This window comes from Poecile atricapillus, chromosome 16, assembly GCF_030490865.1.
Source record: "Poecile atricapillus isolate bPoeAtr1 chromosome 16, bPoeAtr1.hap1, whole genome shotgun sequence".
NCBI classification, from domain to species: domain Eukaryota; kingdom Metazoa; phylum Chordata; class Aves; order Passeriformes; family Paridae; genus Poecile; species Poecile atricapillus.
In genome coordinates this window covers 10,158,511-10,181,074 of record NC_081264.1, presented here as the reverse complement: position 1 = coordinate 10,181,074, position 22,564 = coordinate 10,158,511, and the positions used below count along the sequence as shown (strand labels likewise).

At 49.9% G+C, this 22,564-nt stretch overlaps 1 protein-coding gene across 1 annotated transcript in view; it reads right to left on the bottom strand.

The window, feature by feature from the left end:
- SRRM4 (serine/arginine repetitive matrix 4) overlaps positions 1-22,564 on the bottom strand; it is a 41,255-nt gene that overhangs the window by 5,534 nt on the left and 13,157 nt on the right. The window contains exons 2-8 of the mRNA XM_058851755.1: positions 16,226-16,369; positions 13,958-14,038; positions 13,280-13,351; positions 11,653-11,679; positions 11,138-11,188; positions 8,402-8,494; positions 7,264-7,426 (exon numbers count right to left, since the gene is read on the bottom strand). Of these exons, the coding sequence (XP_058707738.1) occupies positions 7,264-7,426; positions 8,402-8,494; positions 11,138-11,188; positions 11,653-11,679; positions 13,280-13,351; positions 13,958-14,038; positions 16,226-16,369 (631 nt within the window). The remainder of the gene's footprint in view (positions 1-7,263; positions 7,427-8,401; positions 8,495-11,137; positions 11,189-11,652; positions 11,680-13,279; positions 13,352-13,957; positions 14,039-16,225; positions 16,370-22,564) is intronic.

Sequence of the window (22,564 nt, the reverse complement as noted above, 5' to 3'; positions counted from 1 at the left end):
TTTTGTTTCCTTCTGCTTTAAATTAGCCTGTCCAGCCCGTTCCTGGAGGCTGATGGCTTGTGCTGAAAGCTGCAGCTTGCACTGAATCCCCCTGGGTTGGATGGAGATGACAAAGGGAACTCGAGTGAGCTTAGAAGCAAAAGAATAGAGGAGAAATATCCCCAAGCTGTGTATCAGAGACCTGTGGGGAAGGGGACGGCAGCCCTGCTCCTGCCAGCCTCTGCAAGGGGGGCAGCCACATCCTGGCTGGGTTGCTGAACACAACAGGGCAAGCAAGGACCTCAAACTCACATAGACTGACCTGGGCAGGGCTATTCTCTGGGACCCTGAGCACCACCGAGGGGATTTACAGCATTTCAGTATTTTATAGTTCACTTTTAACTGCACTGGCGTTTACCTGAGCCAGCTCAGGAACGTGGCAGCACTGGGAGTGAGGCTGTGTTAGTGCTAACATCTGCCCTTGTGATGGGGTGAGGGCCCAATGCACATATCTGCACCCTCATGTGGCCTCCTCCTCTTTCACTCAGAGCCTCCACTCTCCTCAAACCCACCCATGAGGTTTGGTGCAGGGTTCTTAGGGTGTGGACACACAGGTCTGGCTCCCCCCACTCAGGACAGTCCTCCAGACGTGTTCCCAGCAAGCCATACTCCCTCAAACACGTGCACATGGCCTCACGCCATGCTCTGGGGCACACAATGCCCCCATCTACGCTATGCTCTCCACAATGGGGATCTGGGCCATGCCCTCACCAATCTGGGGCCTTCTGAGACAAAAAAAAACACATTGCAATGTTGGTGCTATCTCAGGCAGCAGAGGAGACCTGGATCAGCTGTCACACAGCAGGCACAGGGCCAGTCCCTTTGGAAAGTTTAGCTCTGGACTGGATGGCTTTTTCATGCTCAGAGGGGCTGCAGACTCAGCCTGTGTCATGTTTCACATGGATCTCCTTCATCCTATCAGATGGTGCCTCCATGTCCACGCTCCTGCCTGTGGCATTCAATCTGTGTCCCCAGGGAGAGCTGCTCCCAACCCAGTTCAAGGTGCTAACTGGGACAGGGACAGCTGACTCGGACACAGGTGCTGAACCAGCAGCAACTGAAACCAGAGCAGAGCTACCAACACCCACAGCAGCTCTCAGCACAGTCTGCAGAGGGATGACCACAATACTCTGGTGCTCTGAAAACACCTGGAGCTGGAGGATCTCCAAGTACTTTCTGTGTTGCCAGGGAGAGAAGCACTAATGCTTCTGGGATAAGGGATTGGTTCATCCCAGAAAATCCATAATGGAGCTCCCATCTCCACCCCATACTAACTTCTAATTGATGCTCAGTCCCAGCTCAGAGGAATCAGAAGCCCCAGGAGCAAACAAGGGAAATGAAGTGATCCTTCTTCATTAGCCAACTTGCACCTTCAATGCAGAAGCTCAGGAGAGAGAAGAAACGTCTCTCAGATGTTCCCAACTAGGAATGAGGGGAGACTCACATTGCAAGTCCTCATTTCAGTGTCTGGAACTGCTCCTTGCTTCTCAGCTCTAGCAATTCTTTACCAGTCCTTGCTTACTCCAGCAGAAACTGGAATTTCCCAGGAGCCTAAAGGAGCCAAATAGCCAGCTCTGCTTTTCACCAGTTCTTTCTCAAACCCTGCTGCCACATCCAGAGCCCCAAGAGATCTGACCTCTGTGCTATGGACCACTGCACTCTCCCTAGCCACATTCCAGAAAATACAGTATTGCACTTTCAAATACGTTACCAGATAATTTTCTTAAAAGATGGGGTTTGGTTTGCATTCAAGCTGAATCCTAACACAGAAACAACCAGCTTTTCACCATGTTTCACTTACAGGCATGAAACCAGCATGTGAGGTACTCCCTGGCTGCAGGGGTTGGATGAGCTTGGAGTGGGCACAGGGCTGCTCCAGGGGACACTGACACCAGCATCACACACAGAAATACCTTCCTTCTGTTCCTTCCCAGTTTAAACAGAAAGGCCGTTATTTCTGCCAAGAAATACAGCAGTTTCTTGGCATTTCTAAACCAGCTTTTCAGACTCACTCTGGGACCTGGCATCCTTGCTTCTGCTCTGCCTTGGCTGACATCTACCTTCAAAGCAGCAACTGTTGTCAGCACATCACAAAGTCTGTCAAATGACCGGGAGGATCAACAAGCTCCTTTGTAGTTCAACATCTGTGGCAGCAACGCTCTGGGAAGAGGCGGTGTGGATATCAATGAAATATGGAGCTGACAGTCTGGGTGAGGGCTGGAGGGTCTGGATGGGGCAAAGGAGGTGCCAGGGGAACACAGCAGCTTCTCAGCCCCACCACCCTGGGGCACCAGGCTGTAGCCAGTGGCTGCCTGCAGGCTCTGGGGGAGGTTGTGCCCGGCAGCAAGAGCCAGGACAAGGCTCAGGGTGATCAGCTTGCCTGTCTGCTCAGACCAATTCCCCATATCCCCCCACTGGATGACCTTGGCTTTGCTTGTGGTCCCATTTTGCTGTTTCTGAAAGTCATGCCAGCCACCCAGAAACAGAGTACCACATCTAAAAACACTGCACAGAGCTCAATTGAATCACACCATTCTGTGTGATTCTGAATTCTAATGGCTTTTTACTTTTCTAGGGTGGCTTAAAAGAGCCTGCTCTTTCACAAATCTAATTCTCTCTATGTGAACATTTGGATTTCCCCCCACACACAACCCCTAATAAGTAATTAAATAATCTCACTGAACTTTGCTTCATCCAGCTTTCAGCAGGGAACATACTGCTGCCCTCAAGGGAACCCAGGATATGTATTTATTGGATTTTTTGTTTCAAATCATTATTTAATCAAGACGAGGGGGGAGCAGAAATGGGGCCCTCACTCATATTCCAGACTCTAATTCCAAGTGCAATCCCAGGCCAAGAGGCAGTGCAGTCTAATAGGTTACAAAAATACAATCACTGCTCATCTTCCAATTAAACTGAACAGTTCCCTTTACTGTGCCACCAACAGCCCTGGGGCCAGAGATGACAATGCCTTGTCTCAGCCATACGGGGCCAGCAGCGTGGCACAGCCTCACTCAGAGCTGCAGGATTTCTTCCCTGGGTCTTTTTTCTCTTGTTTTGCAACTCACTTCAAAGCGGAGTTAATTTCTCTTTCAGAGGGGCATAACGTCTGCCTTTCTCTCTCTTTTTAGGCACTGTGCTAATGAAAGGAGTGAAACACTTGTGTTGGTGACCCTGGTGAGCCCCGCTCTCGGCGAGGGCCTGGCCAACATCTGCCAGAGCTGCCGGCACAGGGACAGCACCTGCTGGGGCTCCTCCACCTGCCAGAGCCCGGGGGAAATGGCCTCACCTCTGCTGAGAGCCCACCCCAGCTGAAAAGGCAACTTCTGATTGAGTACAAAAAACAGAAGTTTTGTAGCAATTCAGTAGAAGCCCTTTTTGCAGAGTTAAGAGTCCCTGACTGGAGGAACACTGAGTGGGAAAATCCCCCTTTTTTTGGCTGGGTGGGGAGTTCAGGGTGAGGCTTTCTGTACCACAAGGGCTGAGTCATAGAGCAGGGAGGCAATGTCACAGCTGTCCCTGCAAGCCCTGAGCTTGGTTTATTTGGGGCTGGATGGTGACACTGCTGAGCAGCCTGGCTCACCAATACACTGTGGGGTAAACTCCAGAGAATGACAATCCTTCTTTTCAAGGATCTTTTTAGCCTGCTGCAGCGTGGGCATTGTATCCCCACCTCAGCTTGAGCCAGGCTGGCACTGCTTTGGAGCAAGGGCTTGTCTTCCACCACCTCTTTTCGGTAGCTGGTGCACAGCCCAGCCCTTCAGTGGATACAGACACCCATCCTTTCCCCACAGCTGCTGCTCCCAGCACTGAGCTGTGGATTTGTTAGACAATAACCAGGGGTAACCTCAGTCCCCCGGCTTGGAGGGGAAAATGAGAAAAGAAAAAAAGAGAACTTCCATATTTATAGAAGGTTTTGCCTTTCTGCTCTTGAAGGGCCCTGTTTGCTGTCAAAAAAATGCTGCCTAACACTCAGAAGAATAGTTTTTCCTATGTAAGCCAAAACCCAGGCTAGAAAACAGCAGCAGCAAGCCAATATGCAGGTCTGCCATAAGGTTTCCTCAGCCTTCCAGCACACTTTGTCTGAGTCCCTGCACAGCATTTTCCCATTCTACCTTCCTGCAGACACAAGCACAAAGACAAACAGCATCATTTGGACCAGCTGTACCCCACTGAGCTTCACTGGAAATCTGGCTCAAGCCTGTGATAATTTGTGGCATCACAAATGAGTTACAGTGAAAGCAAAGGAGCTGGCAAGGATGCACAGTATGCACGGTGCAGTTATCTTCATCAGCAACAACAAAGGCAATTAGATCTGTGCCCTGCAGGTATTTATATTGCACTGCTAAAGGAAAGCACAGTGGCAAAGTCATCCATCTGTGTCGGTGTGGGATAAAGTGCCTGCAGCTGGGCAGGGGTATTCTGTACACAAATAAGTGCTGCACATTGCCCACAGCTTCTCTGTGCCTGCTGAGGCACAGACCCACATCCTGCTCTCCATAGGTGCCATTGAGGCTGCACGGGATTAAAGGAGAGGGAGAAGCTTGGAAATTCACTGCCAAAAAGAAAAGCAGCAGGGAACTTTGAGGTGTTTCTGCATGTGTACATGCATGTGTGGGTGCATCAGCTTTTGCATAAAGAGGGAAGGAAGCAGCAAGGTAGATGCATAGGCATGGCATTGTTTTGTGTGCTTTATCCCCCAGCAGTTCCAGGCAGACCTAGTTAGAAATTGTGGCTGTTTCATTACAAAGGAATGAAGATAAATAGGGTGGAGAGGATAGCAGAATTTACCACAAAACACTTCAAAAATTTTCAGAAGCAGAACAATGTAGGAAAAAAAAACATCTTGAAAAGAAAAACCTTTGTTTTGGAAATGCTATAGATTACCTTGTATTCTCCTGTATCTCTGTGGGTTTTTTTCCCTGATCCTCCTTGGACCATCCCTTTCCTTTAGAAATATGACAGTGCCTCTCCCCAGGTAAGGATGGTTTGGTTTGGAAGCCCAGGCCAGATGGAAGGATAAGGAGTGTAACATACCAACACTCACATGGGACTGAAACATTGCATTTTTGAATTCTAATTCTGAACTTTTTCACAAAATCTTTTATTTTTTTTTTATTTTTTTTTTAATATGTGATCAACATAGTCTGCAAGAGGACATTTTCATTTCAGGCTGCTCTCAAAGTCTGACAGAATGAAGCTTATTCATAGAGCAACCATTTAACTCATGAAAAGGAAAGGCATCAAAGGGTTGTGTATAGTCATTAATAAATGAGACTAAAGGTTCCCATTCCATTTTTCCCTTGCCAGTTTGGAGTACATGATATTTAATGACCTTATTCAGCAAAATTTCAGGGGCAGCTCTTAACCAGGGGCTTAAATTTGAACAAGTGCTTAAATGTGCTCTTGAATGGTGTCCCAAGAGAATGCACTTCTTTTGGGGACAGGATAGTAGTGGCTTTCATCAGTCATTATGCTTTTTAGTCATTAAAATATTTGCCTAAGTTATTAACCCTTACTAGAAAGAACACAGGAGTATCCTGATGACTTTTACTTTGCATCCACCCCCTGCATCCGGAACTATCAAGCTCTTGTCCTTCCCTTCCCTTCCCTGCAGATTTTCCATTTGCTTCACTCATTTACCTCAAGTGAAGCAAATGGAAAAGTGAGTACAGGATGCTTGAGTTTAGCTCATTTTAAAGCTTTTAAAATTTTAAATTAGAGTTTACTCTTTCTCAGGAAACAGAACAGCTGGCAGTCGGCCTCAAAGGACTTAGTGAGCCTGGCTTCCGAGAGAGGAAACCTAGCACTAATTAAAAACTAGGCTTAGGCTCAAAAGCATTTATGAAAAATACGCCGCTTGAACTAAACAACACCCTGGTGAAATGATGGAGTCTTTGGCTGGTTGGGTTTTTTTGGGGGGGGTGGGGAGGAGCTCTGAACTCAGCAACACCCCCAGTTCATGACAATGAGCTGCATACCTTGTTTTTCTTCCTTTGCGTGTGCGTGCACACATCAGCGCGTGGTGTGAGGTTCTGCTCTCCACGCTGCCTTATAAGGCTGTACAAGCACTGACTCACATGGCCCCACACGCTCTATAAGGAGAGCAAATATGCATATCTATAATGTTGAGAGACAGCTTGTGCCTGTCTGTACCCACGTACAATCCCTGGGTATTTTGATCAGCACGCTGTCTGTGTGGGTGAGTGGGTAGAGTCTCTCCTCTTGCTGGCACCATCACTCTCCTATCTGATGTAGCTCCTGCGTGTGCCTGAGCTATTTCCAACTGATGACTGGGCCCAAAGGAGAAAACAACTTCGGGGCTTGGAGGACTCTGTACTCAAAACACCTCCAGCATTACACATCCACATGTGGACTATCAGATCCTGCACTACCTCCAGTCCTACGTAGCAAGTTCTCTCTCCAGAGTGCCTATCTGATCCCAACACCACAGTCAGGGCATCACACCTCTGCTTTACTGCTGCCAGGACCAAAGGGGAAACACACCTCAGAAAAGGAAGACTGATATCAATCTCTGTCTAATATTTCTCTCCATCTCCTGCTCCCTCAATTCATGTATTATATCATCTCTTTCTGTGTATATGGAAAAACATCCCAAGGCACTGAGCCTGATTTTACCCTCAGATGCACAGGCAGTTCCCATTAGCATCAATGAGGGCTGCTCATAAATTCCAAATTTGGCCCCTGGGCTTGTCAGTCCAGAGGAACAGTGATCCTAGAAGGATCCTGATAGTCAGAAAACATCCCATGCCAATAGTTACCAGCTCATGAAATGTAAATGTTCCTATTGTATATGTTTTATACCCTTTTTCAGCCTGAAGGACTAAACTTTTGGATGTTAAGACCAGTGAATGAAGTTCATATCCAGCTGAGCAAAGACTGCATAACAAACTCTTCCCTCTAAAATATCATTTCTGGAGGCCACTGTTTTTTCTTTTTTTTTTTGTTAAACGTCCTCAATTCATTATTCATAGGCTAAAGACTTTGCAAGTTTTCCCCCTCTCCAGCCCCACCCTTGGTGTGAAAGTGCTGAAGGAAGGAATGACTTTACATACATTGGAAAACAGCACCATGAATTAATAATACGGTTTAACCAGGTTTGTCTAACATCACTATAATTGAGTTATAAAAATTTCATATCAGAGTTCTTGCCCAGATTCCTCTGGCTAGTTCAAGCAAAGAAGTACAGTGTGTAATACTTACTACTTCCTTAGAAGACAGGAAGCTGTAGAGTGGGAGGGTTTGGCTGGCTTTTTGACTGGCTTGAACCTCAGCAGAGGAGCTTCTCTTTGCCGTGATCTTTGAATGGTGCCAGGAGTGTCTGCGCCGTGTTTTGTGCCCTTCCTCCCGAGACCTGGCTCTGTGCCTCCAGGAGACAGGAACAGCCAAAATGTTATTCCTTAGGATTGCAGTAGTGCCCATTCCCAGCTCCTCACCAGCCCCTGGCAGGTCTGTGCTAGCACTCTGAGTATGGGAGAATGTTCTTCCACATGACTGCTCTGTGGAGTCATGAAGGGAGTGAAAAGGGATGTTTTGCTTTTGTACTTTAAAAGGAGAAACAATAATTTTGCATGCAGGTTTTGGACCTTAACCTCAAATTTCAGCTCCAGTGCATGATTCTATGGTGGTTCAAGGCAAACCGTGACCTTCGCGCACCCTAGAACGTTCCTATGGTGATACACCTCCAAAAGAAAACAACTCTGCTCTTGCATGAGCACCCCTCCAGTTATTGATTGCATTCCTCCCCCCACTGATCCTCAGCTTTTCATAAGAAAATTCTCAGTACTTAGGAGGAGTGAGGTAGGAGAGTGGGAGTGGGCTGTTCAAGTGCTTTCAGAGAACACGAAACACGAACTCATTATGTGTATAAATCACTTGCTGTTGTAGCAATGCTGGGTCTAGCACCAGCATCCACTTAGCTGGCCCTAGGATGCATCAGTCATCCAGAGGAGAGATTTTAATCAGGTCAAAGACAATGACTATAGATTGCCACAGGCAAATATATTTCCTTTTTTTAAGGGTTTCCTTGGACATCAGCAGTGCAGAGCCCTTGGGGTGGGGAAGGGACACTAGACTGGAATCAGCTGTCACGGGCTGATCATCAGCCATGGGGATCAGAAGTAACTGCCAGACTGAAAAGCTGCAGCCACTGCTTCTTGAGGCAAAACCCTTCTGTGGCTGAGACAACAAACAGCTCAGCCCCCAGTGTGTGACATTGCTGCTACCAGAATGGGAAGTGGCTGTGCACAGAGAGCCTGTGGGTCACACAGGCAGTAGCAGCCTCATCCTTGAGCCCAGCAGGAAGTGCTGAGGATGCTGAGCTTGGCAGCAATGCCGTTACCTGCTCCGGCAGCTGGGGGAGTGGGAGTCGGAGCTCTCTGAGCGAGAGTGGCAGCGGCGATGCCGATGGGATTTCCGGGTGCGCCCACGAGAGCTTTAAGAAGCAGAAAGGAAAACCAGCATTAGGTTAGCAAATTGGGGGGGTGCAAGAGCCAGCAACTGAAGGCTGAGGTGGATAATGTTCAAATCAGAAGGGAGGTATGCCTTTTAAACTGAAGAGACTGGTGTATGAAATGCGGCACAGTGTATCAAGGCATGAGAAATTCTCCATCCCTTCATCGCTGTAGTGACATCTTCCTGAGATCTCTGCTAGCATTTTACACACAAGCTATTAGGTTGGCTCTGTAGCATGCTGGGGGAAGATTAGTGGACAAGCACGTGGGGGTGCAGTAGCCAGCACCAATCCTTTCAAGACTTTAAAGAGCCATGTGCTTGCCTTTCATCCTGCAGCCTGCCCTGTAACAACAGCCAGGCAACTGCCCAAGACCTTCCTCTTGGGAAACCTTGGGAGAAGCATCATCTCTCTGGGCAACCCATCACAAACCTCCAGCCCTCTCCCTAGTGTTGGCTCCTCGAAGAGCAGGTACTGAAGAAGAAGCTCCAAGTGAGAGTACAGTCAGTAGCAGCCAGCCCTCCCCAGCCTCTCCAGGTGGGAGCATTTAGCCAGCCCTGTGGGCAGCTCTCCTGGCTGCTGCACAAAACACAGCTTTCCTGCCTCGTGCACAGCTCCTGTTTGAGAGGCAGGAGCATTTCCCTGACTTCTGACAGGTGCCCAGCCACTGGTGCTGCCTTTTCTGACAGGGCCTGAGGAGAGTCCTCAGCAAACTGTGTGTAGGGGACAGAGGGCCAATGCCCTGCTGCAGCTCCCTTTGCAGCACCAGGCTGTTTCTCATGGATTACCTGGCCCTGTTACTGAAGGACTATAGCTGTCCATGCCAACAGCTGAAGTCGTGGGTGCAGACAGCAGGGTGACATGGGTGGCAGGCTAGCTGCCACCTTCTGTGCCCCATCCCTTCCATCTTTGCTCACCACAGCAGTTATTTTAGATCTGGAAGCATTTCCATCTGCTCAGGCTGGCACGGCCGTGCCAGCAGGCAAAGCTAACTGGGTGAGCTGGTGGGAACAGCCTGGCTTCATGGCCACACTACACAGGCACTGACAGCACAAATACAGCCTGCTTGGACAGCATTTAGCAACTTGCTGGTATAAAAACTCAGCAAATAATTGCTTGAAAACAGCATCTCCTTTAGGACAAAAGGGCAACCTCCAGGGCAATTCCTTCAACTCTGCTTGGCTGTTTTCTTTGATGCTTTTCACACCCAAAGATTATATATTTTTTAAAACTGTGCATTTTGGGATCCTCCTTTCTTATTTCCATACAGCTGAAATCAGCAACGCTGAACATCTTTCACTCATATGGTGGATTTGTGTGAAAATCCCCATGTTTGCACTTCACCCCCTGCATCAGCCCCTCCAATTTATTTTCCCTTCCTGCAGAAGGGAAAACTGGTCCTGTGTGATTTAGATAACCAGTTGCTTGATGCAAAGATAAGTTAAAGCAGTGTGATTATACAAAAATCCTCAAGGGATCCATCTGATCCACGCCTGGGAGCAAAAGGTTTGCAGAAACTGGGAGTGGCTGAGCTCTGATTTGCCAGCAGAAAGATGAAGCTGAAACGCCTTGGCTGTTTTATCCCCAAGGAGCAATTCCAGCAGCTCCAGCTCCCCTGAGGTCAGAGCACACCAGCAGGACACAGATCTTAGGTTTAACTGCACTGTTAGGGTACTGCTGTGTTAGACTGGGGAGATGCCTCCTTTTACAGGTTACCTAGGAAGCCTCTCTTTTCCCATTGAGGTTTCTAGGTGCAGGGCAGCCCAGTTTGAGGGGAAACCAAGCTGAAACTGCCACTTAATGCACAGAAATTGTAGTGAAAAGGAGACTGGCTTTCTGCATGCGATGGAGATGGCCTGTGCAGGCAGTATCCCAAGCCCCAGCAAAGCTGACCAGGGGGTGCCCAAGGTTCAGCTCCAGGACTGTTTTTCCTTGTTCTCAAAGCAGGTGAGAAGCCACAGGTTGCACTTCCCAGAAGACAGAGAACAGAGGGAAAAACAGAGGCAGCTTCCAGTCCTTCCTTCCAGTCCTGAGGAATCCCATTTTATACCACACCCCTTGATTACGTGCCCCACAGGACAAGGACTGTGCTCTGCTAACACTCCAGGGCTAGACCTGAACACCAGATTTTTGCAAATTCCATCTCCTCCAAACAATCCCCTGACTTCCCCAGGCCCCATTCCAATTCTTGGCTGTGCTGTATCTCATGAGTAGGTCCTAATACAACCTCCAAGAGCAGCAAACCAGGAGTTGCTGAGGCCTTTCTCAATAAGGGTGTGCCAGCCTACCCTTCTGGCAGGACAGAGCTCAGCCTCTAATGCCACTCCCACCAGAAAAGCTGGAGCCTTCTCTCTGGACTGGGTGGACAAGACTTTGCACATCCATGCAAGAGACACAAAGTACAGAAAGAAATGTCACAAGAGAAAGGCAGAGGAAAGATCTCCAGCCTCTACATATCCTTTTCCATTCCAGCAAAACCAGAATTGCTGGTTTAAGCTTCAAAATAATCCTGAGAAATGCTTAGAGCTGTGCAGCAGATGTTAGCTCCAGGGGCCCCACCACATCAAGCACTTCTAGCCCCACACTGTGCAGGCAGGGCAGAGAGCTCCATGAACCACTACTTACTGTTTTTTGTGTTTTCTTTCTTCCTTTCTCTTACTTTTGGGGCTTGAAGAACTAAATAAGAAATGGCTAATTAATTCGGAGATTTCTGTTCTGATAAAAAGCTGCACAATCACACGTCAATGTTACAGCTCAGTTGCCCAAGAGCATGCAGTAAAATGAAAGGGATTCATGATTGTCACAGCACAGGGGGTCTGAGTGCCTGCTGACAAATCTGCTTCGTGGGCTTGGCCAAAGCCCTCAAAGGAATCAGCCAATTTGGTGATTTTGCCTTTTTCCATAGAGAAAATGAGTATCTCTTGATAATGTATACACACATATTGGAATCAAAAGAGTTCTTCCAGTCCACACCTGGGGAGTCACTGACCCCAGACCCACATGGAATGGGGGAGACTCAAGGGGATTCCACAAAGAAACACAGAAAAAATGCCTTCTGCCCCCACTCAGTGAACATCAACCTTGAAGAGACCATTAAACTCTTATTTCCAAGGGACCACCCATACTTGCACAACTCTTACCTGTGCCTTCTCTTCTTTGATGATAACCTGCAAGACACAAATATGTACATTGAATACAGGGTCTCACAAAATTGGAAATTTGAGTCCAAAACAATGTGTTTAGGCTCAGACCAAGCACTGAGAAGACCTCATGCAGCACCTGGGCAGAATGGCCCCTCCTCTCCTTTGACCAGCTGGTGAGTGAGCAGCTGAGAAATGCTGGTGTGGCAGAGGGGACCGGTACACTCTACAAGTAATTGAGAATATGGTCCTCAGGAGGACAAATCTTTGGAGAGATCAGATACATCCCCTATCTCTGGTGGGTCAATTTTCTCTGCTACTACCTACAGTTTTGCACTGCAAGTAGAGGTGGGTCCATTCCCTGGTTTTCTGTATGAAGGACCAAATAGTAGTCAAGGGAAAAATCCTCTGTGTAACTCCAGAGCAGTCTCACAGCCAAAACAGCCTTGTAGCCCTGTCTTGCCTCCTGGAGTACCCCTGGGATGACATCTCTCTCATACAGAACACCCTGGTGGCATGGAGGACATGTCCCTGCAGCAAGGCCTGGCCCCAGTGCCCTGCACACCCCACCCCACTGTCTCTCCTCTCAGCTTGGAGCACAGCATCCTGCAGAAGACACAGCCTGAAGCCCTGCCTGGAGGGGCTGTGAGATTGCCTCTGGCAAAGTCACTTGGGGTCTGTAGCTGAAATGTTCCCAGGTGTCTGCAACAACCTCCACTGGTCACTAATACTGAATGGTTCATATCCTGCTGCCTTATGGGACCAGCTCCAGCTTATCCTTGGCTAGCAGGGGCATAAATGGCTACCAAAGGTTCAAAGCCAAAGAGTCTCTGACCCAGGACTTCCATCAGGACATGGCATCAACAAAAGAGCATAAGAATCCCTCCTTGGGAAGAAACTGTTTTAAAGGAGTTTCTATATCATTGTCTCTCCTACTTCCTTGCTCTTCTTTGGAGATTCAAGCTCAACTTTTCACCCTATTATCCACTTTTGGTAGCTTCTCTCTCTGGTTCAATATATTATAAATACATGAACCTTCTTAGGGAGATGGAATCCACTGTTCTCTTCAAATATTGGTTTAACAGCTGAGAGAAAACAGTGAAATATTTGCAATTTAAAAATTTAATCATGCTCTTTGAATTAAAAACGGACTTCAGAAGGGGAAGGTAGAAACAGTCACTGGGGTTGGGAGAGGAGACTGGGATGTGGGCGTGGGAAGCTGGTCTGAGCCTTTTCCTGGTCCTGACACTCTGCAGGCTGGGGAGGAAGGGATGAGGACAGTGCAAGCAAGCCCTGAGCACTGATCCCACTGGCATTGCAGAGGATGGAGATGTGACTATGCCAGCAAGGACAGCAGGCTGAGGCCCCACAGACCTCACGGCTTGTCCATCTCTGTGTCCCCACACCCCAACAGCTCATGTTTCTCTGTTTGAGCGGGGTGGACACCCCATTCCATGCCCTCCTAGCCCAGAGGGCCTCTGGCTATGCCTCCTCAGTGCTCACAGAGCCTCATTCCTCTGTGCCCACTGGGACTAACAGCTGCCCGAGGTAGCAGTGCCTTCCACCCCTTCTCCAAGCCCCCAACACCCATTGCCAGCAGGGAATTACATTTTCAATGGAAAAATACCTGTTTCTTTTTCGCTTCTTGGAGCTTTTCTTCTTCTTCTTCTTCACAGGTGAAGGGCTGTAGGAGGGAGACCTGAGGGGGCAGACAGGCATTAGAGACCACAGGGCTGCTCGCAGCTGTCCTGGCCACCCCAGCTCTCACCAGCGGCATCTCCAGGGCAGAGAGTGGCTGGGGGCTCCTGGTAGGAGCAGGATGAGCCCAGGGATGAGCCCAGGGAGGAGCCTTAACCCAGCTCTGCTGCCCTGAGGGGAGGGCGAGAAGATGGCGGCACCTCCCTGGGCTGTGGAACTCCCAGGCCCTCACAGCTCCATCTTACACCGACCCTTTTCCCTCATGCCCTGCTGAGGGCTGCCATCCCCTCCTGCCCCACACAGCGCCATGGCCACCCTCACATCCCTCACTGACCCTTTTCCCTCACAGCCAGCCAAGGGCTGCCCTGCCCATCCCCTCACACTGCCATGGCTCCCTCATGTTCCTCTTCCCTCACACCCAGCTGAGGGCTGCCCTGCCTGTCCCCTCACTCCGCCATGGCTCCCTCTTGTTCCTCTTCCCTCACACCCAGCTGAGGGCTGCCCTGCCCGTCCCCTCACACCGCCATGGCTCCCTCTTGTTCCTCTTCCCTCACACCCAGCCAAGGGCTGCCCTGCCCATCCCCTCATATCGCCATGGCTCCCTCACCTCCTTCGCTTCTTGCGGCCGGATTTCTTTTTCTTCTTCTTCCCCCGAGCCGGCAGCGGCCGCTCCCCATCACACGAATGGCTGAGGATGGGGGACAAGACCCAATAAACATTAAAAATAATAAAAATAAACCCTGAATAGGCTCACATGGCATCCCCACCTCCAGGACATGGGGCAGCAAGGTCAGTGTTAATGGTGGACCAAGGGTGTGGGTGTTGCCTCATTACCCTCTAACTAATTATTTAGTTACAGTTTAAATGAAGTGTCTAATAGAGATATCACAAGACAGCCCCACCACAGCAATGCTGACTATTTAAAACATGTTTGCTGAGGGTAACGACTCCGAAACAGATTTATAGGTTTTGTTGCTCTTTGTAAATATGCTTTAAATAATTAATTGACATTTAATTTGCATACGGTAATTATTGCAACCAGATGCATCTAACTATAATAAAGACTTGACATGTGTTAAGTAGCAATTGATTAGAAATATATATATATATTTATTGAGACACTATGGTAATTGAAGGAGATATGCATCTCTTATACAGTTGTTAAACCTTAAAAATAAACCCTGCTGCAAATTAATTTCTTCTTTAAACATATGATGCTGGATTGTGTTATGTTTCAATGAAAAGCAGATACCGTGGTTAATTAATTCAGAGCATTGGGCTGAAAAAAATGACAGATACTCTGTGGCTACTCATTAACAAAAGCAAATGCTTGTAAAGACAGAGGCAGCTGGTGGCAGCCTGGTGGCATCTCTAAATCAGCCATGTGGATCTCCAAACAGATCCACAGGTCCCTCTGAATCCCCAGATGGATCCATGACCAAGGTTTGTAGGGGCACAGTGAGTTCCCCAGGGCCTCTGAAAAAAACACTGAGGGTGCTGGGTTTGTGCCTTGGTCTCCTCATTTCTTATCCTGCCCCTGGGAATAGCCAGGAGCAAGGAACAGGTGGAAGCAGCCCCATGGATGGAGAATGCTGTCAGGTCTTCACTACAGAAACAGGCCAAAAATTGAGCAATTTTCTGCAGCAAGAACAAACATTATTGCTAATGAAAGTCCTAATGCAGAGCAAATGACACTTTGGGAGGGACACTCAGACTCCACCACCCCTCGACACTTGATCATCCAGGGCTTGAATTAGCACTGAAATTATGCTATCATAAAAACTCAATTGCTTAGTGCTTTTAATACACTTTGGGGAAAAAAATATAAAAGCTCTGCAAAATAAAACTGCAAGCTAATAATTCAGTTGTGAGCTGTGAATAATGAGTGCTTCTGGTCCAGTAAATCTAGTGTGCAACCACAGCATGGCCCCATGGAGCACCCACACACTCCTCCTCGCTGTCTCCTCCCAAGGATTTCACGGACCAGCAGCAGCAGCATGAGAGGATATTGCACACCTTGGGCTCAGTTGGGCCTTCTACCTCAATGCAGACAGAAATCGTGCATTTTCCAGGATGTCTCCTTGTCACTAAGCTCAGACACCTGCCCAAAGACACCCAGGGGCACAGCTGGGCACTGCCACAGCCACGGGAGAGCAGGGAGGAACATCTGACCATGCAGCCATAGGCAGTTTCTGCAGAGCCCTTCTCCCTCTCCCCAGATAAAGTCTTTTGTCTTTGATGTAGCAGCTTTCTCCCATGTGCTGATCTGACTTCAATTGTTCCTCTGCGATTATAATCAAAGTCTAATTAAAAGTGTGCTTTAGATTATTGTTCTGGTTGGCCTGAAATCTGAAGATATGAAATGTGCTTTCTTGCTCTTTCTTTCCAGCATCTTTAACTGAACAGAGAGGCTTTAATCCCAGAGACAGTTGAGCAGGCAGGGCTCAGAAACCCCAGCTGCTTCATTTACAACGTTCCATTCATTTTTCCCCTCTCAAGTGGTCAGGGACTAACGACAAGTAGATAACGAGGCTGTGTCCTAATGAAGGCAGTGCTGCTGAGCTGATCTAGGCATGGGGAGAGGGGAATTGCTGAGGGCGATTCCCAGCAGACCTGGTAGTGCAGAGGAGTGCTGGCAGGTCTTGGAAGACTCGGAAGGAGGCTGTAAGAGCAAGCCCTGGAGTAGAAATGAACTGCAGGTTTGTCCCTGCAAACTCGCACAGGGATTTCATGCAATTGCACACATTTTCTGCGCACACACCGAGCCATTTCAGTCACCCCAGCGGTCAGAGACCCCAGAGGGGCTGAGCAAACAGCCAGGGACACCTCCCCTGCCACCCCCGTGCCCCAGGGTGGCCCCTTTGGCGGCTCCTACCTGCGTGACCTGCGGTGGGCACGGTCTCGTCTGTCCCTCCCCTTGGCACAGCCATTGGCGCTGGCAGGCTCCCTGACCACACAGCTGCTCAGCTTCTCGGGCCGTCTGTCCTCCGCAGGGTACGGCAGGCAGCTGAGCGTCCCACTGCTGGGGCAAGAGGAGACAACAGAGCCATCAGGAGCTGTCCCTTCAGCTGGGGTCATTCCCCACCAGCTGGGGAATCTCCTTTCCCTTTCGCAGCTAGGAGCTGTGCTGTGAAGGAGAGCTGCAGGATGCTCTAAGGGCTCAGCTCTGCAGTGGGATGTGCTCCCACAGGGCTCTGGGATGCCCCGTTTCCAAGCCAAGCTGCACCCCAGCCCAGGCATGCTGTGCTCTTTGTGCAGGCAGAGATGCCACGAGCGTCATGCAGCCAAAGAGCAGCTGGACAGCACAGAGCCAGATCCAATCCAATAGGAAGGGAAAACAGGAGCCAGTCAGGACATCATCTCCTGCATTGTGAGGTTTAGATCACCAGCTCTGCAGAGACAGCACAGATTTTGCACTCTTGAAAGAAAAAAACCCAAACCAACCCTTTACCATTTCAAATGTAGTTTTCCAAACCTGCTAATGCCTCGATAGCACCTTGCCAGACATCCTCACCCCTGACTGGCAGCTAACTTCTCCGCTCCTACAAATCAGGTGCTGGGCTAGTGAACATACCCCATGGGTTTGCTGTGCATTTGACATTCCCTGGTCCTGCTGACAGCTCAACCTTGAGAAGCTGGGACAGCCTAGCAGAGTTAAGGGGAACCACCGGGGCCAGGTCAGTGCCTGCAAGAGCCCTGGGAGCTGGCAAGGAGCAGAGCAAAGGCAGGGAAAGCCGGGAGGGAGTGGTTTCTAAGAAACATTGGAGCTTGTGCAAGCTGCAATGGAGAAGAGAAGCCGAATGGAGAAAACAAACCCAAACAAGTCTGCGTGCAGACACTCAGGAGGAAAGTAAATAGGTTTCCAGACCCTGCAGATGTTTATTTCAAAGAATGAAAAGATTAATGAAAAGCCATAAACCCTACCCGGCAGGGTGCTGTAAACGCTGGGGTTTGGTGTCATCCAGAGCATTATGGAATAGATAAAGCAAACATGGGCATGTCCAGGCCCAGCCTAGCTCTGGGGTGATACCCGGGGTAGGCTGGGCTCAGCTGGCACTAAAAGTGTCCCCATTATCATGTCTTCCCATTATCATTTTAAAGTCAATCCCAGGACTGGGCTGTGGGTGCCACTTTAGGATCAGCTCTGCAAAGTCCCATGGTTGTGTCTGCCACCAGACCTACCTCCTCTCCTTGGAAAGCAACACCCTGGAGCCCTCAGACCATGTGGATCCCACCAGAGCAGGGGGAGGCTGGGATGTCCTGCAGCCACCCTGCTGCCAGCCCTGCAGCCACAGTTAAAGATGCTTTGGCTGCAGAGCCCACCACAGCCATCACACATGGACTGTGGAGATAGGAACAAGGGCCAGGTGTGTGCTGCACATCTGGGGGTTAACTGGGGGCAAGAGGGTGGTTAAACAGCGATGGCACATTAAAAAAGCCCGTTAGGCATGGCCAGAGTCTTGCATGCCCCAGAAAACATCCTGCTGCCTGCTTCAGCCAGGAATAACACTCCTTGGGGTTGGAGTTGGCACAGAAGCACCTGCAGAAGGGTCACCCCTCTCTTCCCACCTGTGTTTTCTCTCTCAACAAACATCCACTCTCTCTAATAGCCAGCTCTTCCTTGGAGCCCATTTTGTTATGCCTTAACAAAAGCCAAATAAAAGGGACAGGGATCAGTGGGAGGAAGCTGGGTGAAATATTTCTGGCCCAGAACATACAGGAGGTGAATAGTCCCTCTTGCTTTAAAAAGTCTTTTTGTAATAAATCCCCCAGCTTCCCAACATCTCCATTATTTTTAACCATCCAGGAAGCTACATGGTTAATAGTTTTCTGTGTGCCAGCTAATTGGCTTGTGGCCTTTCCCAAACCCCTTTTAAGAACAGCCTTCTGAGGCTCAATCATTAGGATCCATTAAAAACGTCCCCAAATTAATGACCTGTGCAAAGTCTGAGCTGGATGCACTCCAGCAGCAGAGGCAGGAGGGATCCTCCCCAGGCTGGCAGCAGGCTGGAACACCACTGCCAGGACCTGGGCACAGCAGGCAACATCCTTGTCACCCAGCCTCTAATGGGATTTCCAGGGCCTGGGGTTAAAACATATTGGCCTCGAGGCAATCAAGGACTCCTGTCCTGCAACGTGCCAGGAACCATTTCTTCTGGGCTTGGAAGTAATTATTGATGGAAATAATTATTCTCCAATTGCATCAAAGGCTGGCTTCCATTCAACCAAATGTTCTCCTCTGATGGATGCTGAGAGTCACTAATGCTTTAAACTGGCTGGTAATCCCCTGGCGTGGAGCTCCATAGACATTGATTGAATATATATATATTTATTTTTATATCTATATATATATAAACATTTTCTTTTCTTATTGTCTTTTGTGTCTTTCATGACTGATATAAAAGTGATGCAGTTTGGTGTGAACGTTTTCTGTGGCCTCAAAGGAGGAATTATCACACCTTCCCTGCTGCTTGTGCCTGCAGCAGAAAAGAAAAAGCCTCTGTGGGTGTTTTTGCTGGAGCTGGCCCAGAGAGAGCAGCAGGGATGCTCAGCAGGATGCTGCTGGAAGCACGGGACTCACTTGGCCCAGGGGATGTGCCACAGGAGGCAGGAAGAAGAGGAGGAAGTTGCACGTTTGTCCCTAAGGATGCGCTCGCTCCTGGCCACAGGCAGTGGGACCAGGACAAGGCACCTGCCCACCCATCCCACCTGCCCTCCAAGCTTCTCCATTTGCACTTGACAATTCAATCACTTGCACTTGGTTTTTTTCCCTTTCTTTCTCCTGTGCAGAAATCCAGCCTATCCATCAGACCTGTCCAGAAGCAGCACAGCTACTCCTGATGGGAGACTCCCCACAGTGGGGCACCTGTGGGCTGCCTGCCACCCACTCAGGGCAGAACATGCTCTGTGGAACGACCCACCACAGCTGGCTCATCCTGTCCCTTCCCATCACAGCAGTCTCTGGTCCAGGAGGGGTTTTTTGGGCTCATGGCAAATTTTTTCCAGTGCTGCAGTGGCTGGAAAAGCAGCAGCAGGCACACAGGGCCCTCCACCAGCACAAGCCTCTCAGAGCCCAGCTTGTTCACCTCCCCACTGTGGTGTCAGATGTGGGCTCTTACAAGTACTCCCTCTCTAACAGAATGTGCTGGCAGCAGAGGGAAATGATCTATTGCCTACCCAAATACAAATGATGCTGGGAAGGTCACTGGTGGGAAGGAACCCAAATATTCCTTATTTGAAGGTGGATGAAACCACCACAAACCACTGTGGCCACATGGAGGAGAAGGGATGGGTGGCTCTTTGCAGCTGGCAGTGTCCTGTAGAGTCCCTGAGGCCAACCCCCTCTGCCTCCCTTGCCTGGGGAAGGGATGTCACCCCCCGTTTGTGGGGATTCCATGCAGACCAGTTAAGCACTGCCCTTGCCCAGACAGATCCTGGCGCTGTCCACAGAGGACAGGACAAAGACACACAGCGTTGGCTGCCTCAGGGAGCAAACTCCCAAACCATGCCCATCCCTCCATCCTGAGCTGCATGCCATGGCCAAATGCCATCTCATCAGGCCATGAAATGTGGCACTTGGTGACGCACACTGCTCAGGGAGCTGGGCCCAGTGACACCCGTCCCCCCAGGGCTCACAGTGACAGCAGTCAGGGTGGGTTTGCTGTGCATTTGACATTCCCTGGGTGCTGCCATCCCGGGGCTGCCAGGCACAGCCCTCTCCTGCCCACAGGCTCCCGTGTCCCAGCCCAGCTGCCCTGGCCCCACAGCAGTCTCCTGCCACAAGCCTTCCATCAATCAGCTTTTTCCTCCCAGTAACTCATCTCAAGAGGAGACAAAAGCAGGAAAATTGTCTCCCTAGTGACCTTTCAGCTGCTGCACCGTGGCACCAGACCATCTCCTGGCTCAGCTGCATTGTCCTTTTCCTCCACAGGATGGACCCCAGCAGTTCCAGCCATCAGTGGCCTTGTGCAGCCTCTGTGCCCCTCCCAGCTGCCCTGCCAGCAGCAGTGTAAGCAAACTGGGTCTGGATCGTGCTAACCAAGCAGTTTCAGGGTTATTTTATTCTTTATTTTCCTTTGCACACACAGCTGGGTTGGGTGCTGGATGCACAAGCACTTCAGAGGCACTGGGCACTGAGTGCACTTGGCAGACCTGCACTGGCAGCACTTCCAAGGTCAGAGGATTTAGGATAGCCAACACAGAAACTTTACTATGTTCCCTGCTTCAGTCCTGGCTGGCTTCACGTTCCCATTGTCTCTACACCCCTAGTGAAAAGGCAGAAGCAGCTCCAGCCAACCAAAAACCCCAAACAAAAAAGGTTAAAACATCTCCGATGAGCCTAAAAGCTGTGAATGTTTCACTGGCATTAAATGATGAAGGATGGATCCCTTGCCTGGAACTGGGAACACCAGAACACAGGCATCCTGAGGGGAGGCTGGAGAAACTCCTGTGCCTGCAGCTGCTTGCACCAGGGATGTTCTCTTTGCCACTTCTCCTGAGTGACACGCAAAACTTGCATGGACAGGTGACGGAATATCCCATCTTTCCTCTCCTTTCCTCACCTGGAGGTTTTGGCTGTGCAGGAGAGGGCAGTGGTGGGTCAGGATCCCTGCTCTCCCACATTTCTGCACTCTCTGCCATGGCCACATCACGTGTGCTTCTGCCCTGGGCTCTAGTGAGGGTGATTTGAGCTGCTGAAAGTGTTTCTAAAATCCATCCTTTGGGCTGAGAAGCCTTTTGGCACTGGCAAAATGAGCCTGTGACTTTCTCTCTCGCTCTCTGGCTTTGCTTATCTGATTGAAAATGGTCAGACCATTCCCTTGTCCCCTGAGAAGGAGGGCACGGAAAAGAGTGTTGTAAAGACATTTCCCAGCAAAAACTCCAGCAGATGTGTTTATGTAAAGCTCTTTGAAATACACACTAAAAATACCTCTTTAAAATTAGAAGATGGGGAATATTGTGAGTGCTTCCCACAAGCACACACATACACACACAAACACCCATGGCAGGTTCTTTGCCCACCTCATTCAACCCGTTATTATTAGTGCAGCAGGAGCCCTGCAGTTTGTTATTGAAAATTATAATAGCAAATCACCGAGATATTTTCCTTGATTACACAGACTCCAAGCCAGTTCAATTTTAATCTTCTCCCTGCTATTTTTTTCTGTGCATCAGCAGAGGCACCAGCTGCAGAAAGGCACGTGGGTTTCTTGAGGCAGTTCAAATGCAGAAGAGAAATACAATTCTGTACTATACATTTTTCATAACATTTTTGCCAGTCGTGACTCTCCTCCCCCTCCCTCTCCCGGGAACCCTGTGTCCTGGCACAAGCCGGGATGCGGCTCCTTTTCCTTCTTGCGCTCCAGAAAGGTTTAACGACTGCTCTCAGCACATCCCGGGCCAAAAAAGCAGCTTGGCTCTTTCTTTTCCAGCAGTTGATTTATTACGCATGGTTGGGTCAGAACAGAGGAGCTTCCCTGCTGGAAGAGGCCCCGGTGGCGTTGCAGGATCAGTGCCAGATGCTCCGGGGGATGCGGTGAGGTGGCAGCCCACGGGGAGGGCTCTGTCCCGGGCACCAGCTGGCAGCTGGGGATGGACAATCCCCGCACAGGGAAAACTCCACGGGGGAAAGCGATGCCTCCGTGAATCCCCTTCTTAGGCAGGGTCAGGCACGAGGGTGAGCACAGCCTCCCCCATGACTCGGTCTCGTCCTCCCCGGGGGCACCAGGAGCCCCATCCCCTGTCCCCCTTCCTTCCTGAGCACCTTGCAGGGCTCGGTGTCCCTTTCCCTCGCTGCCAGCGACCCGGGATGGCTCTGCTGACTGCCCGCCAGCGACAACAGCGAGGATCCTGAGGAATATGGCACACGATCGCATTGTTTCTAAAGAAAACCTGGACTGCTGCCCCATCTCGAAGGGTTTCTACGGCATCTTGTGCCTCCCACGCTGCGGGCTCGGAGGTCCCTGCGGAGCTTCCTGCCCGTCAGCACCTGCACACTGCCGGGCCAGGCTGGCTCCCAGGGGGACAATCCTGAGCCTTTCCTGTCCTCAAATCCTCCTCCTTAGACAAACACCCTGCGGGCTCCCATGTCTGTACAGGAGCCAGTTTTCTCCTCCATCAGGAAATATGATGAGAGGAGCTTTGGCTGTTTCAGGTGCCTGCAAACACAGACGGATGTGCTGATGTGGCCATGCCGCCCCATGGCACAGCGATC